Source organism: Oryzias latipes, chromosome 10 (genome assembly GCF_053564925.1).
Source record: "Oryzias latipes strain Hd-rR chromosome 10, Olatipes_Hd-rR_3.1".
NCBI classification, from domain to species: Eukaryota; Metazoa; Chordata; class Actinopteri; order Beloniformes; family Adrianichthyidae; genus Oryzias; species Oryzias latipes.
The window spans coordinates 20126158-20143655 of NC_136246.1; the positions used below are offsets into that span (position 1 = coordinate 20126158).

The following is a 17498-nucleotide window of genomic DNA, read 5'->3' on the forward strand; positions in this document are numbered from 1 at the left end:
TATAACTGCTGAATAAAACGATCCTAAATGTCTGTTTCTTCAACTTTGGTGTTGTGCTGGTGCTTACCTGATTTTTAACAGGCTGGTTAGAACTTTGGTCAAAGGGTTCATTCTTTGGCTCATCAGATCAAAGACTGTTGCTTATTGTGGTTGAGAGTTACCGTAGTCAAATGTGACATTCCCAGCAGGCTGTCATGTGCCTTCAGATTAATGATTTTATGTCAGATTAAAGCTTTCAATCCTCAATTTGTTAGTTATCTATGTTCAACAAGACTGCTACCTGATTGTTTTAGCCTTTTAAATAATGTCTGATACTGTTGTGCTGTTTGACATGAAGACATGGAAGGCGAGATGCTATTTTTTATTAGCTTTTCCTTCTTTTTTTTTTTTAATTCTACTGCAGTGGTGGTCAGAACTGCAAACTGAATCCTATCAGAAACTGTTGCTGAGGGAAAATTCAAAGGCTTCGTTAAAAAAAAAAAAAAAAAAAAAAACATGGACAAACTGTGAAACAAGAAGAAAATAATCTGTCTCTTTCAGCTTTTTCCCATCATGGGGTCGCCACAGTGAAACAACCGCTCTTTCGAGGACGAGTCGTATGGTTAATTTGGCAATGTTTTACACCGGTTGCCCTCTAAATTTATCCGGGCTTGGGACAGGCACAGAAGCAGAGAAGGGAATAGGGAGCAGCCCTGATTCGAACCCTGGTTTCACGGACGGAAGGCGCCGCATACCAGCACGAGCTAAACTGGCTCCATAAACAAGAAGAAAATAATAATTTACAAAAATGGCAACACAGATGACACGTCAGGCATGAACTGAAAACCAGAGACTTAAATATGCTGAGGATGATTATCATAAATAAGAACAGCTGTGGGTGATTAGGAACTAGAAACTGGTGACTGACAGGGAGAACACACAAAAAAAACATTACAAATTCAAGAAAACCCATCTAAAAGTCAAATAATGCAAACTAAAGGGCACAACCCTCAGCGTAAAACACATTATGCTGTTCAGTTTAATAGTCATGTGTGACGTTTTAACGTTGACAAGAAGCCAAAAAGGCCAAAAATTAAGTTAAAAAACATTGAATCAGCTCCAAAAAGCAATAAGGTTGGAATTGAAGAGTGTAGATCAAATAAAATCTGAATGAATCATAGAAAGTTCTAAATAAAACCCAAGTCAAATTTGAAAAAAAATATAATTTTATGCAAAAATGCATTTGTGAGTGATGTTTCTGCAGTTTTTGCCATTGTCTGCTTTCCTCGTCTGTCTCGTCAGGCTAAAGAGGATCATCCACAGCTGTACTCATTTAGTTAATTCCCCTTAGTCAATTTAAGGATCTACTTTTCCTTTATTCAGTCAGGTCGTGTAATTTGCCACCCATTTGTCTTTTGTTTTGTTTTTTCGCTGTTATTTTTGTCTTTCATGTTTAAGTCTGTTTCTTAGATGTTTATGTTTCTGCCAAATCTCCTGCATTTTAGCTCCTACGCCCCCAGTGAAAACAGTCAGCTTTAGCTGCTAGCTAAAGTTTTAAACATTGCTTGAAGAGTTTTAAAAAGCTAATATTATTTGTTCAACATTCATGTAACCTGTTCTACCGCTGCACCATGTCCACTCTCAATGAAGGGAAATACTCGATTTTCCATAAACTATAAGTGCTCAAAGCTATTTCAAACACTGAATGGATTGAGTAAAATTAATAACTTTTGGCAATTCTAAAGTCTAAATGCTAAGTAGGCATAAATGAACTGTTTTTATTTTTTTCACTGTAATTAAAGTTAAAATCAAAAAAGTACCAAAGGGGAATATTTCTTTATACTTAAAAATATAATCTATCAGAAATTCGTTTTTTTTTTTTTTAAACATTTTTAAGAAAAAAAAAAAAACATGCATGCAGAATTGTTAAAGCAGCAACTGCCCTTCCACATGAAGGATATGGGTTGTTTGCAGGCCAACAATGAGCAATCCTATGTGAGGCACACAGTTGTCTTACACAAAGTAACATCGTTAGTGAGCTCATAAAGCGAGAATATGCAAGGCCAAGTAAGGGTAAAGTAGGTGAGATGGAGATGTATCGTCTGCATTCTTAATTTTTCGATCTACCCCCAAAATCTTGCGGACTGCTTTTTTTAGCCAAATTAAAAAAAAACTCTGTTGTTTTTAGGACATAGCGGCAGGAGTTCTTTTGAACTTTGCCTCAGAGTTGTGGACAGGATCGTTGACATGGAGTAATCCTGCCCCTACTTCCCAACATCTATCTATTTACTCTCTCTCCTGCTAGCTCACAGCCCCTCGCATCCCCAGTTTAACATTTCCGGTGCAACAAAAATGGCGAGCAATATTGGAGCTATTACCGTAAAGTTTTGAGTTAGAAACCCACTCAGACCAGGAAAACAAAGACAGACATTGATCTATTTGTCTACAAGTGGATAAGACTGGAGCGGAACAGGGAGCTGGGGGTCTTCTGATTGTAGCTTTTACGGCACAACTACAAGCTTTTCCAAGAACAATTTTAAAAATACTCCTAGTTCAGATTAACCCACATTAAAAATGCAATTCCAAAAAGAACTTGAATTTAAAATTTGAGTTTTTTTGAATCTCTAACAATAAAGCATCCGATTACAGACCCTAATTGTTGCCCATCTGACCATCATCAGTTAGTCATTTGTAAGGTTGAGTGAGGCATTGTTCTTCCACACACAGACATTTGCTGCACATCTACCACAAACACGCAGATCTACGAATACAATTAAAATGGGGTCTCAAAACGATCCTGTTTGCTGATTTTCACATTAACGTTCATCCAGCAACCTCTTGTAGAATCTTCTGTCGCCGACCTGATGTTGTGCTTGGTCTGTGTCATTAGTAGAAGCATGATTGTGAGAGCAGTCATTGTGTGTCTAACTGAAACATGTTGGTTTAAAGATTCTTTTATCTACGGTAATTTAACACAGGAATAGTTTGGGCTGTTTTTACCTTTAAATCATTACTCTGATGCACGTTAAAGTAAAATGAACCCACCGTGTCTCAATCCAGATGATATTTTCAAAATTAAGATTATTATCAATTTATTTAAACTTGAAAAGATTTTCTTATGGTTCATTGCTTAAGTTGATTAATTGTGACACCCAAATGACCTTTATTTGTCCCTAATGGGAAAATTGCTTAACGAGCATGATTGGAGACCTGTGTCATTTTTGCATCATTCTTGCTTTATGCACCACAAAATAGTATGTATGTGTTAATCTGTCACATGCACATGAACCAGTCTGCACACAACTGTAGGATGCACCAAGTAGCTTTCCCCCTTATTTCTTCATTCCATGTCCTCCTCTATTTTCGCCTCTCCATCAGTGCAGTCGACCACAGACCGTGCTGGAGCTGAGGAAATGGATGGGGAGTCTATTTATAGAATGAGGGAAGGAGGGCAAACCAAAAGTAAGCTGGAGAGAGAGAGGGTAGGGTGGGAGGCGGAGGAGAGATGTGAGGAGAAGATAAATCTCCATTCCACCTCTGGTCAGAGACAGCTGAAGTGACAGCGTCAGAATACAGGACCGGGAAAAACAACAAAAAAGAGCAAGACTGATGGAGAGCGGCGTCTGAAGTTCCAGGAGAGCAGATATAAACACGAACAAGAAAACAAGTGGACACCACAGATCTGGAAGTAGGTGAGTGTGAATGCAAAGATCCTCCATGATTCCTGGAAATGCATCAGATGAAGCCCAACTGTTTGTCCTCCAGCTGCTGCCATGCAGCCATTTTTAGATGCATGCTGACGGGTGATCTAAATTTAGCTATGGCTACACCTTGAAGGAAACTGGTTTAGACTGGCATTTTTGGTTCACTCTCATTCTGACGCGGCGGCGGTGCATGCTTCACTCGGGGTTACAACAATGTGAGGTGGGCAGGAGAAAACACACAGGCTCACATGTTCTGTGGCTTCACGTGACTGAGGTGTTTTTCAAAATACTCATCTATTTTTGGAGACTCCTTTTGGGATTGTTTGTATTCTGGGTTGCACTCCAAAGTAAGCAGTTCACGGAGCCTGAAAGGAGGAAGACGAGAGTCAGGAGGAGCAGAGGGAGGCTTTATTTTTCATTTGATTAATACCCTTTTTTTTATTTTTTCTGGTGGGGGGGTTGTTTTTCCAAACCTGCTGTTGTGCATCATGTGAGCAACATTCAGATTATATCACAGGAAAAACATAATCAGTGCATTTTAAGGAAAAACTTCTGAAAAACCGAAAATTCTCTACATTTTTTTCAGTCTGTTGGACTCAGGTCACACTTTTAAGCTTCATTTACTGATTAAAAATCCTTGTCAATCACATGTTTGTTTGTTTTCTTAAGTAGAGATATGTGTGTTTTGTACATCATGATATATTTTGGAAAAAAATGAAACTCAAAAAGCAAAGGCTTATGAAGTTTCGTGGAATAACCTCCGGGTTGTTTTGCAGGAAAAGTGACATCTACCTCCTGCTGTCTTCCAGCTATGCGGCCACGGTCCAAACTGCTGTCCAAGAGAAGACTCATGCTGCCCACCATCACGGAGGGCAACGAGGAGACAGTTAAGGAGCTGAATGGAGTCAACGCACTTCACAACGGCGATCAGAGCCAGGCTGTTTCCTCAGAGGACTACCTCCTTTCCATCTGCCACCTGGCCTGCCCAACCAGAGACGTTTCCCCCGACAATCTCCACACACAGCAGCCCAACGCGGTCCTGCGGAAGCTGAGGCCATCCCAGCTCATCAGGACCACGTTAACAACTTTTGATTTTAACCTGAAAGAGGAGGCTCAGGTGACTCTGGAGGAGCAGGCATCTTTGATGGGCGGCAACTCCGACCCTCTGGAGTATCTTTACGGACACCAGAACAACATTTCAATGCTCTCAGGAAGTGTGAGGAGGAGGTTTGGAAGGCAGCATGGAGGAGCAAACGTCGCTGAGTCAGGTTCAGATTTCCCCTGCCAGCACAGAAGCAGCCACTCCGAGACACAGGCAAATGCTTCTGCCCTAAATGTCCCCCCAAAACACAATATATCCATGTCAGAGGTTGGGAAAGTTTGCCAAGAAGGCCAAGGAGCAGAAGGGGAGAGACAGAATCCGGAAATCAAACAGTCTCTTATTTCCCAGTGGATTTCTGACTGCAGGTCAGCTTGGAGGGAGGCTCGTGCAAGAGCGTGTGTGCTGCCGGCCATCGCTGAGGTTTAGGCGTGGCCAAGTCCGCCAATCAGACATTCTCCTAAACATTTTCTTTACCATCAATGTATGACACATGGATTAGAAAATGCAGAAAACATACAGCGTACCTACTTGTATGATTGAGTTTTATCAGGGCTCATTTTTTCTATAATGTTCTTGTTGTTCTTCATGTTTGCTGTTGATCCTATTGAGCCAAAAAAAAAAAAAACTGGGCAAATTTGCAGCAACTGTTTTAGAGCTTCTAGTGATTTGTGACTCGTGCAAGCACTAATAAATCCATCTTTTGATACATGCTGGGCACCATCAGTGTTTTCTTTTTGGCTTCAAACTGTGTTTTCTTGCCAGTGGAAATCCCTGGAAACCGAAGCCCACTCTCCACTGTGCTGGTGCCAGGTGATGGAGTTACCATGGAAACTGCCGTGGGATCTTTCTCTGGTAAACACGCACGTGTGGAAGAACACCGCCTGAGAAAAGATGACGCTGTTGAGCCCACACATGCAAGATGCAAGTTGTTTGTTTTGGTTTGTTTTTGCGAGAAATTGCCTAAATGGCACAACCAAGAACAAAGAAATGCATACTAAGAAGCTGCAGAGGCCAGTGACTCACACTGTTTCTGATTAGCACCAGAATAACAAGAAGGCTCACATTTCAATTGTAGAATAATTCAATTAAATATGATCTCATCAAATGCTTTTGACTTTGTAAACACATTTTTATTCCAATCTACACCAGCAGAGGGCGTGCTAGCAGCATCAACCAACCTGGAAAGTGTTTTGCACAACGACCCTGTTATAAAATCAAATCCCCTGTAAGCTGTTCTTACCCTTTCCTTTTATACCAGAGATGTTATTACTTTTAATAAATTCAACAAAGGATTTTGAGACCTTTTTGTCATAACTGTGGCTGTGTGTGAATAATTGGATAACCAGCATGGCCTGCAAATCAAAAATACACATTACATACTTATTGAAGTCTATTCATTTAAACATTTAAAGCAAGTATGCTGAAGGATCAACTGCACTTGATTTTATTGGCAAAAACTAAGCCAAGGACAGTTTTGAAGCCATTCTCTAAATAGAAAAGGTTCCACTTTGTTACTTAATGATAAATTAAGTTTGAATACAATTGCACAAGAATAAAGTTATCTTACTTTAGTCCAGGATGCAAAATGTTTACAAAATTTCAAAAAAAAAAGCAAAGACTTCATGTCATTGAGACTGACAGCCGATGGAGGGGTAAATGCTGCGACCCCTTAGAGAAACAAACAGGTTACACTCACATACCAAGACACACACCTATCAAAACTCAAAATAAAAAAGTTTTTATTTTGTTTTAGCTTTTCTAAACAGGTTATGAGTTCAAATGTCAATCAGTTAAAGCAAAGAAAATTCCATAATTATGAAAAATATGGTGCCAAAGGAAAATGGTTAGCCATAGAAGAGCAGATATTTTGGTTTTAGAGCTTTTATTTTAAAGTAGAGCATATGTTTAAGTTAAATATTTTAATTAAAACCTGGAAAAATCTGGGCTTGTTAAAACCTTTGGGTTTGCATTTGTACCCACTAACATTTTCCTACTAGAGTAAAAGCGTCTTCTTTATGGTCCTGATGCATACCTCTGGTGAAGGTGTTGCATCTCTAAACTGGAAACAGGAAGACGGTAAGAGACTTATGGTTAGAAATCTTAGCGTGGTGTGAAAAGAGCATCCTGCCTCCATCCTGAAGTCTGGTAGGCACCAAAATTATTCAGGTCATGAAATGAAATATCAGACAATCTTTCAGTCGAACAAGCAAACCCATGCGAAAAAGGGATTGCCACCTAAAACTATTAGTGATCACATTGCCTTTTAGCGGTAACAATTGCCAAAACTGATATTAACTTAGCAACAGTGAAAAAACCCAAAACACATAACTCCATTTGAAGGTTTTATGGAAACAAGACAATAAAGGACATTCTCCTCTATCATTTTTTTTGTTAGAAAGCAGATCAAGGTTCCATTTACTGCAACAAGTATTACTTGTACTGAAGCAGCAAATTCAGCCCATACCACTAAACTACTACCACCACATCAGACATTTGATTATTTTTGTGAAATTATGTTTTACTTTTACACTTTTATTGTGACAGACACTTTTCAAAAGGTTCCCCTGTTGTCTTGTTAGTTGCCAGACGTTGGCTGCACTCTCGAATCTCAGATGGGACCTTTCTGTGTAGAGTTTGCATGTTCTCCCCGGGAATGAGCGAGTCTTCTCTAAGCACTCCGGTTCCCTTCCATAGTTCAAAAACATGCTTCATTGGTTAAATAATGATTTCTAAATTGTCCCTGGGTAAAAATATGAGTGTGTGATAGTTTGGCCCTGCGATGGATGGCGACCTGTCCAGGAAGAATCTCACCTTTTCCCAACAGTGAGCTTGTAAAACCAAAAGAGATTCTGCAGGTTTGGATAGAGGAAGGATGATTCACAGACATGTTTTTTTTATCTTTTAAAGTGACTCTTTCATCCAGTCTCTTGTGATGGTGGAGTCACATAAACTGACTTTAACTGATATTCTTGTTTTTATACGTTTGAATTAAATGAACTAAACTAAAACTAAACTGGGGTAAAAGATGCCTTCAGTTGTCTGGATGTTGTTCTGAGACTTCAGGTCTTTTTGACCTCTTAGATGAGTCATTATTGCGCCTTTAGTATGGTTCACCTTTGTTCCACGTATTCTCTATTTGTGAATAATTGCTGCCTCAATGCAGTTCTTCTCAATTATTTTTTGCAAGGCCCCCCTAGAAAAAAGAAAATGCCCCCTCACACACAAACACACACACAACCCCACATACACACACTCGCCGCGGTGACTATAAATAAGATCAGTATCAATAAAAATTGTATAAGTGTACCTAAAATTGTATCTTTTAAGATTAACAAAAGAAAAAACGCAATATAAATCCACTTTCAACATATAATTACTTTATTTTGCCACACAGAAACCCTGTCATAGTCTAAAACAGAGAAGAAACTTAAAGTGCCTGAAATAAAAAAAATCTGTCAGTCCCTATTTAAACTAGAGTAAAATAGTTCAATCAAGAAAATAATAATAAATGTAAAGTAATCTGAAACATTAACACAGCAGCACCAATATATATCAACGTTTTTACTCTGAAGAAATAGGTAAAAGACATTGTGCTGATTTTTTTTTCTAAATGATGGATGGTTTGTTTATGATCTCAAAAAAGTGCAGCTGTTTTGCTGCATTACCTGCTGTCTTTATGTCAAATACTGACACCAACTAAACGACAGGCAGACAAAGAATACATTTATGGAAAATAAAAACACATCATCAAAATGTCTACAATAGTTAATAAAGAAGGACATGATCAGCATGAGCTCAGTTATCTAAATGCACACGAGGATCCAGGTGTCGCGCAATCCAGGCAGCGCTCTGTGTGCGCCGTTCTACCTCGTTCTACCTCAGGCTGTTACAAACTCTGTGATAGAACAGATAATAGGAAATCAATAGAGGCGCAGATTTTTTTTCCAAGCACTGAGCTGCTGTCGTGAGGTACATTGGTCAGATACAGGTCCTCGGATGTGCCAACTGGAATCTGGAAGCACTCCCAACCCCCTCATGGTTCTCCTTTTTTTTTTTTTTTTTGCTAAAACTGCATAAATTTAATTAAAAGAACACTGGGAACGCTTTACAATAGATCAAAACATGATTAGAGTGGGACTCTGACAATTTTAGAGGACCAAACAGAAAGATAAAAATGATCCCTGCAGTGAAGAATGTTATCGCTTGATTGTGGATTCAGTTGTAAATAAAATTGTTTTACAGTGCAGAGATGTTTCCACACATTAAAGTGGTCTTGTCTTCAGCTAGCTAGATGGATCTTTTATATTTTGACTGCATGACCATTTTATAGTATTTTACACAAAACAGCTTGAAAAAGCTTTAAATTGATCGAGATTTTCCTTTACCAAGAAAAAAAAAGCAGATTTCACGTTTAAAAAAAAAATTCGACTATTTTTCTCTTTGAAATTTAGTCAGTATTCACCATGACAGCCAATAATGTTAACAGTTCTGTCATTTAACTTAGTTTAGCTTTGAAATCTGTACATTGGTGTATTAAAAAAAAGTGTTCAACCCTTTGAAAGAAGCCTAACTCTGCTGAAAGTTTGTAGAAAAGAAACGCTCATAAATGAATCCTTTCAGACTAAAAGAGCAAACGAGTGGGCCTGAATTCCATCCGATGACTCATATGTCAAGTCAAACTGTATGTTTTTTGTCATAGGATTACACATAAATTGGCATTCATTCAACCCCCTCTGAATACAGGATGGGAAATAAACTATTAAAAATACATATCAGTTTTTTTTTTAGACACAGTTTGCTTTCATAAAATGTTTAAACAAACGTTCTGTGTCTCTGTAATTCTGGTCAACTCTAAAGTGGAAATATAGAATTCAAAAGATTGTTTTAATACATTTTGCACTAAAAATACATTTATTAGCATAGGTGGGTATTCAAAAAAATAGACATTTTTTCTTGAAAATGAAAGCACTTTCTGTGGAACAGGAAAACACATGAAGACTTTGAGCGATTGCGCAGTCGAGGAGACTTGGTTTTCACACTTATCTCAGCAAAAAGTCAGGGGAAAGTTTGCTCTTACAAGCCTTACTGCTTTGCTTGAAAGGTTAAAACTGTAGGCTGAATACAGCGTGAACTTTGAATGTATGCAACACCACACGTGTTTTGTGCCCTAAACTTTCAGCGGCATTGTGACCTAACAAAATGAAGAACTGAAAAGTCACTTCATGCCTACATGCGGACTGGATTGACCACACATGAAGACACTCTTTTAACCAAAAAGTCACAAGTTCATTTGCGCTTTGACCCAGACTTTTTCTTTCACAGCTCTATCCTGATATGTGACAGACTTGGTGTCATAGAGTTCCGGGCAGAAACCACAATTATTGATTTCTCCTCCTTGATCACCTTTAAATGGTTGGCACTTCAGTGTACTAAAAAGGAAGCCATCCATATGTCACTAGAAAATCGGAGTGATTAGTTAAAGTTCAACCTGGTTTAACTTTCAATTCGTGTTCAAAGGCCGTGCGTTTTTTACGCAGAGACTGAAAACAAAGGATTTAAAAGGGTTTCTTGTCATATGTACAGTAAGGAAACAGGTTTCCCTGTTCAATTATATCCTTACAGGATATCTGAAGCATTCACAACAATGTTATAGAAAATATAACTGTGCGTCATTAAATGGCTAAACCTATATATATATATATATATCAGCTGTTGTGCAAATTCAGCTGAGAACTGTGCAAAAGAGACTTTCACGAAAAAACAACAAAGAGCCGGCATTCTAGAGCAACACAAGCAAACACGTTCGTCTCGGGGGGCATCGTGGTGAACAAGAGTTTTGAACACGGAAAGGGGGAAAACATGTTTACATAGACTTCTAATTGGAAGTGGTTGAAAATGCAGCACAAAGGGTGGTGTGAATGTACCATGACTGTCATACTGTCAAAGTGCACAATTTAACCAGATTTTTATTTCCCAGTTAACGGAGATTCGTTCTGCGCACCACATGCTTCCTGCCCTGTTCCTTTCAGATGCATCCACTTGCACACAAATAGATCCATGTATGTTTTTGTTTGCTGGCATCTGACTCAAAACTGTACAGCTTGAAACAGTAGCTCCAATATTGCCCACCATTTTTGTTGCACCAATGATGTCAGATTGGGGTTTTGAAGGGCTGTAAGCTAGCGGGAGAGAGTGTAAACAAAGGGATCATGGGAAATAACCAGTGGCTTACTTCTGCCCGTGATAAATAATTTAACATTTTAACATCTGCATTCACAGAAAGGTATATTTCTAATGAACTACTGCCATTATGTAGAAATTATGTCCTATAAAACCACACAGGTTTTTTGATTTAGGCTGAAAACAACACAATCATGGTTGAAAGACCGCTGGGACTGATTTTACAATGGATCAAAAGATGCTAAGAGTGGAACTTTAGTTAAAAGATGATTTCCCCCATTGTGTACATTTCATATCAGTGCGGCTCACCAATAAGACAGCAACAGGTGCTGCAGAGGGTTCACTCTCAACAATGTCCTGGAGTGCTGGAAGGTGATGCTTACATGTTAGCTAGGCGCTGGTTTTTCCTCTGTCAAGGATGGAGACTTGTGGTGAACGCAAAAGCAGGAAACAAAACTCAGTGGAAGAAACCGAAGTACTTCAATAAATCAACGCAAAAAATAACCAAAAAAACCCACAGATTTAACTGTGACATAAAAAAACCAGGGATCTTTGAAAAGAAGGGGGTGAAGATCATTTGAAAACCCAATTCTTAAACCCACTAATGGAAAACAACAGAAGCAGCTGTGGATGACTAATCTGAAACCTGGTGTTTCAGTGCTTGGAGGTAAAACAAAGAGTCTGACTAAAACACAAAGCTAATTATGAAAATGAATCTAAAAATGTGCGAATCTTTGCTGCATTGAATAGGTCTTGAGAGCTCTTACACATCATTTTTCTGCTGTTCAGTCTGGTGTCTTAGGCCTTCTTCTTAAAGTTCTTTTCCCTCTCGGTTTCATTGAAGCATGAAAACTTGTTTATAGTGAAATGAGAAGTGCAACTGCACAAGTTTGCAGAGTCAAAGTCTGAAAGGGAGTCTGCAAGCTGATGTAATCTGTACCTCGAGGCCTACATCACATGTTGAAGGGTTTGTGTTTATATTAAAGAAAAGAAAAAAAAATGCTGATATGTTAAGGTACAGGCTTGAATGGCAAGAAAAAAAGTCTGTCTGGTCGCAGACAAAACAACATTAAAACTTCCAAAAACCTGAGGTTTAAAGATTTTATCTTCCTTTTTGTTTTTTTCACACTGTCGTAAAACGCCGGCAGAAGAGAAACTGCAACATAAAAATGGAACTGAAACTGATGTGATAGCTCCATGTCCTCAAAAGTAGAAAATAAAAGAAGGAAATAAAAGGATTTTTCATAAAGTCAAGTGTTTCTTATAATGAGTCTATGAGAGCTTGTGAGATGGATTAGTTTCTGCGCGGTCACGCTTGCTGATTGCTTGATCACCTTATTGTTCTGTATTTGTTCAGGTGAAACACCCCCCCCCCCTTCTCCTGGCATTCTAATCTGCCCGTTTCCTCACATTTCTTCTTTCAGATCTGCTGTCAAGATTTTTATTTTATTTTTTATTTTTTTACTTTAGAAAAAAACTGCATACTTCAAAAAAACATATCCCAGTCTTTAGATTCAGTATTTGACAAACACAATCTGTAGTTTTCAATGGTTTTGATTTTTGGTTCATTTGAGATGCTTATCTCAAAGACTTGAACCTACATCCTTTCAAAGAGGAGGGAAAACCACAGCGAGTGATAGCACAGTTAACTCTGTGCCAAATGAAATCTTTCATTTTACATTATACTCAAATAAACCTACCTCAATCCAAATGGTATCTTCCAATATTAATTAATGAGTTTTCTGATTTTGAAACAGATTTTTAATGGTACAGAGCTATTTGATTAACAACTTTCCTCAGACAAGTTGATCTTGTTGGATCGCAGGAATATAAACTAAAAAATCAATACAGCATGCAGTGCTTCATCAGAGCTAATGTTAAACACAAAGAGGATGAGGAGGAGCTTCTTTGGGACCTTAACCAGAACACCTTCTTGTTAGCACGCCATTCTACCTATACTGTCTCTTAACAGAAAACTCACTTCTCTACACAATCCCTGCAAAGTATTTCACTATATACGCTTTGAACACTTTGCAGCATGTTACGAATATTAACTACAGACCAGTAGAGTTTAATTTATTGCTTGAAATGGAGTAAAAAATAAGTGAATTTATACAATCTATTAACCCTATTATGTTATTACATTTAATATTTTTGCATAGTTGTCATGATCCTATCAGTGCATTGAAAAGCCTCTCTGCTGATGTACCAGTTAGCCAAAAGGATATTTTTCATGTGTCGTCCATGGACATGTGGTACTTTTGTCTCGCCAAAAACTGTAAAATTAACAACAAAATTACAGAATTTATTAACATTGTAAAAAGAAAATATAAATGAGAAAAAGAAACAATAATAACAAGTAAAACCGTAATGTCAGCATAACAGAACAGTAGTAATCATAAAAATATCATGTAAATCTAAAAGCAGAAGAGATCAACTTTGTAAAATCACTTTTGTGGTCTAAACACAAAAAAAAGAGAACATGATGCCAAAAACAGAAGGAAATAAAAAACTGTGACTTTTCATTCTTGTCCACAAAAAGGAAAGAGGATATAAAAAGTGAAACTTGTAGCAGCTCTTCCTTCAACTGAAATCAATGGGTTTTCCGAAATACTACACACGTGGCCCGATGGCAGATGGTGGGAGATTAATGGGGTCTGATGACCATAACATTTCTTTTAAGGAAATGGATCATGAACTGCCACAAAAGCAACTGCAGTGGAAAAAAAAGGCTACCCGTTGAGCATGTACAATGGAAGGAAACTAAAGCTGGCTTTTTTTTTTTTTGTTTCGGAGAACTTGCACATTTCAATTGTTACCCCAAATTGTTAGAGGTGTTAACCACCAGTGCAGGCTCCATGCACGAGACACCTGCATTGCAAAGTTCATCATCCCACACGTTCAGCTTAACAAAATGCACTCGTAAATTTCTAAAACATTACAGTCTGTTTATAAATAATATTTAATAAGAGCTAAATCCTTTGAACTCTTTCTCATTTAACTTTTTATGACTATGAAATAAAGAGATAGTGATGTGAATCAAAAACATTAAATATATCAACAAAATTATTTATTTAAATAACGTTTTTATTGTTTTGTTCATTTATACAATTTATTTGGCAAAATAAGTCTAATTCTTTAAAGATCGTTATGGGATTTCAATGTGCCGCCGAACATGCTGACAAAACCACACTTCCTGTGTGTGACCTAGATAAAATCAAAACATTAAATATGAAATAATTTTTTTTTATATCCATAAAAATTCAAGACAAACCATGAAATTACTTGTAAAATCACAATTTAGGCATCATTTTTATTCATATGAACGTACAAGCTTCAATAAGTTAATTTCCATCTGAAAAATGTCACTTTTTGTTCTTATATGTTAATTGTACGCACAGTTTTGTTTGTTTAAACATTACTACAGTTATCTTTTGAGAAACTGGTACCAGAGGGAGAGTGGGATTGAAGTGCTTTTTTTTTTTTCTCTGGTGGTTTTTTACTTCCACTTTCCAGTCTGAACGAAAATCCCCTTTGACACAGGAAAGATGGGGGTTTCAGCCTTGGAGGAAGGTATTTAAGGCGACCCCAAAGCCTCTAGACCTCACAGCGCTCCTGACAAACATCTGACCTCCAGCTCAGATTGTCTGCTTTACTGCCTCAAGACTTCTTCTGTCATCTCAACTGAGAGGAGAAACCAACAATGTCTGGCATGATTCCAGCACTTCTCCTCCTGGCCGCCATTGCGTGCTTCACACAAGCTCAGTGTAAGTTCTTGACACTTTTATTTTTGTATTTTTTCAGAAGAACAGATTCCTAAAAACAATAAATTTGTGTCCGAAAATTCATTCTTTTTCTTCTCTTTTGGCTTCCTTTTAGTCAACGAGGCTGGACAGCAGTGCCTTTGTCAGCGTGTCAGGAAGGGCATCATGGGAAAGAATGAAATAAAAGACATCCAGATCTACCAGGCAACTGCTTTCTGCAGAAAAGTTGAGATTGTGTAAGTAATGAAAGCAGGAAATATCAAGAATTTATTTTAAAAAGGGAATGCTGCTTTTGAAGTTTTGGGAATCTCTAAATTATTTTGTTAATGTTTCAGAAGCTAAGTTCTTTCCATTTTTTTCAACAGAGTGACCTACAAAAACGGCCTTCGCGTTTGCCTGGACCCGGAGCTGAAAATTATGAAGAGGGCCATGGCTGCCTTCATGTAAGTATCATGGGAGGGAATCTTTTCCCAGAATAATCCCTTCACAATGTCTAATAGTTGTTCTTTTTTATTTTTTATTTCGTCACCTGTAGGAAGAAGCAGAATAATGTCAAAGCCAAGCCCACAAACTCCTCTTCCACTCCCGGCAGCACCCTGACAACTTCCAACTGAATCTATTTCTCCACTCTTTTCACCAAACTAGGACTTTTTGTGACCACTGATCCCAAAAAAACAAAAGCACTTTCTGTGAATGCAGATGTTAAAATGTTAAATTATTTATCGTGTATTTATGGTAATGATGTCTTGTAATACTTTCATCAGAGCTAAATGTGTTTTCGGGCTGTTTTGTTGTTCTCTGTATTTTTGGATACATCACTTTTTGTAATAAAAATGAAAAAAGAAATCCAGAGCTGTTCAGTGTTTTTTTTTACTATTTCAACACAGTTTGTGTTCAAAACAACTGTAGTATCCTGTGGAGCGAAGATGCGGGGGCTTTATACTGTCCAGAGTTTCCATTGTTGGGACGAGGTCTCTGAAAGAGGTCATACTATACTGCTTTAGGCTAAAATTATGGTCAAGTAAACCTGAAAACGGGTTGGTGAGCAGGTTAGTAAGTAGGTAGAAAGAGAGATTGGCAAACAGACTAAACCAGAGAAGCTCAATAATCAAAATCAAGTCCTAAAAGTGGAACTGGTGTTTGAATGCCTGTCACTATTATAATGTAATTGATCCTCTTGCTTTACCTTTATTCTGACAACGATTTTGGGTGATGTCCAACAATCGCAACCGGCCTCTGTCTTCTAGCTGGCTTGGTGGTGGAAAGTTCACCAGAATGCAGAATAGGAAAAGAGTAAATATGCTTGGACTACAGAGATCATCCATTTTGCCGCCCTCAGCCAAACTATTCCTGCTTTGTGATCCCTGCCATTTATGCATATTTACGCACATTTACCGTTAAACATAATCAGACCGAGGCAGAACATTAACGCTGCAAAAGAGAGAACTACGGAGCCCTGGACAATTAACCCTTGTGCTATCTTAGATGACCCCACCCTTACATTGACATGTTCTCCCTACCATGACAAATGTAGATAAAGGTGGAAAGATTTCATGTAATCCATGGACACCAGTGAAGATCACAAATCATTGAAGAAAAAAGGTTCAACGGACAAATATGTATTTTGTGGAGCACATATATAAGAATTTTATTATCTTCAGTGCTTATTATTTTTGGCATAAATACTGATTTGTAGTGTCAAAATACCAATTAGTGCACACAAAATATTAACTTGTGGCCACGAAATTTTAATTTGACTGCTTATTAGATTGAGGTAATAATTAATTGTTTATATATGTATATATATATATATATATATATGTACATATATATATATATATATATATATATATATATATATATATATATATATATATATATATATATATATATATATATATATATATATATATATATGAATGTTTAGCGCATATATATATAAAAATATATATATAATAATAATTGATTAATAATTGCTTTAATGTTTAAATTAAGCTTAAGTGGTTTCTGAAGACAAAGACCTTTGGCTCGGTTCTATGAGACTATTGCTCTCATTTTAAGTTTTACTGTAAATCCAGCTGCAAACACTCCAGCTCCAATATGTTGAGTAAGGAAGATATATATCCCTTGTGCCCTATGACCCCACCCTCACATTGACGTGTTATCCCTATGACAAAGGTGGATAAAGGTGAAGAGGATTTCCTGTAATCCATGGACACCAGTGAAGATCACAAATCATTGAAGAAAAAATGTTTAGCGCATGAATATGTGGGGTCTAGATGACCCAACTGGGATAGCACAAGGGTTAAATATGATGTCCTGGGTTCCGTAGAGAACAGTAAGAACAAATTGTTTTTTCTGTTGACCAGTTTCATTCTCAAACGACAACCAGGTCTACTGTGTTATGTCGCTCCCTGGTGGACTACTTGGCCTAACACCGCTCGGTTTTCTTCTTTTGGAAGAAATGTACCAGATCAAAATGACGTCATTTCAGGGTGACGGGGGAGAAAAACTTTAACAAATTCATACTCAAAAGTCGATCACACAAGGATCTGACCTTTAGAACATGTTTAATGTAAATCTAACACATTTCAGAAGAATGTTTAGCTACAACATAAACATTCCAGTACATTCCTTAAAAAATATCAGATGTTTCGACATCTACAGAGCATGGATGACATGAAGTCAGTTTAGAAATATCGAACTTTACCGGTTAATTATCAACCAATTCCAGGTTTTCTGACTCTGCACTTACATAAGAGTGGGCCA

General features: G+C 37.6%; 2 protein-coding genes across 8 annotated transcripts; both read left to right on the top strand.

The window, feature by feature from the left end:
- Positions 1-3472: 3472 nt before the first annotated feature.
- Positions 3473-5493, top strand: si:dkeyp-72g9.4 (uncharacterized). 7 transcript variants are annotated; one of them, XM_078954256.1, is made up of 2 exons: positions 3473-3671; positions 4493-5493. In XM_078954256.1, the coding sequence occupies exon 2, from the start codon at positions 4495-4497 to the stop codon at positions 5209-5211; it is 717 nt and encodes a 238-aa protein (XP_078810382.1). In that variant the 5' UTR covers positions 3473-3671; positions 4493-4494; the 3' UTR covers positions 5212-5493. The 7 variants fall into 7 exon arrangements, with proteins under 7 accessions (XP_078810382.1, XP_078810384.1, XP_078810383.1 ...); XM_078954258.1 differs by having other exon boundaries at positions 3490-3667; XM_078954257.1 differs by having other exon boundaries at positions 3513-3671; positions 4460-5493.
- Positions 5494-14553: 9060 nt separating this feature from the next.
- Positions 14554-15575, top strand: LOC101157707 (growth-regulated alpha protein-like). The gene is made up of 4 exons (XM_004073478.5): positions 14554-14732; positions 14845-14965; positions 15095-15172; positions 15265-15575. The coding sequence occupies exons 1-4, from the start codon at positions 14669-14671 to the stop codon at positions 15341-15343; spliced, it is 342 nt and encodes a 113-aa protein (XP_004073526.1). The 5' UTR covers positions 14554-14668; the 3' UTR covers positions 15344-15575.
- Positions 15576-17498: the final 1923 nt, after the last annotated feature.

Coding starts and splice junctions, on each gene's coding strand:
- si:dkeyp-72g9.4 (XM_078954256.1), top strand. CDS start 4,495: ATGCGGCCACGGTCCAAACTGCTGTCCAAGAGAAGACTCATGCTGCCC.
- LOC101157707 (XM_004073478.5), top strand. CDS start 14,669: ATGTCTGGCATGATTCCAGCACTTCTCCTCCTGGCCGCCATTGCGTGC. Junction 14,733..14,844: donor GTGCTTCACACAAGCTCAGT/GTAAGTTCTTGA, acceptor GCTTCCTTTTAG/TCAACGAGGCTGGACAGCAG. Junction 14,966..15,094: donor TGCAGAAAAGTTGAGATTGT/GTAAGTAATGAA, acceptor TTTTTTCAACAG/AGTGACCTACAAAAACGGCC.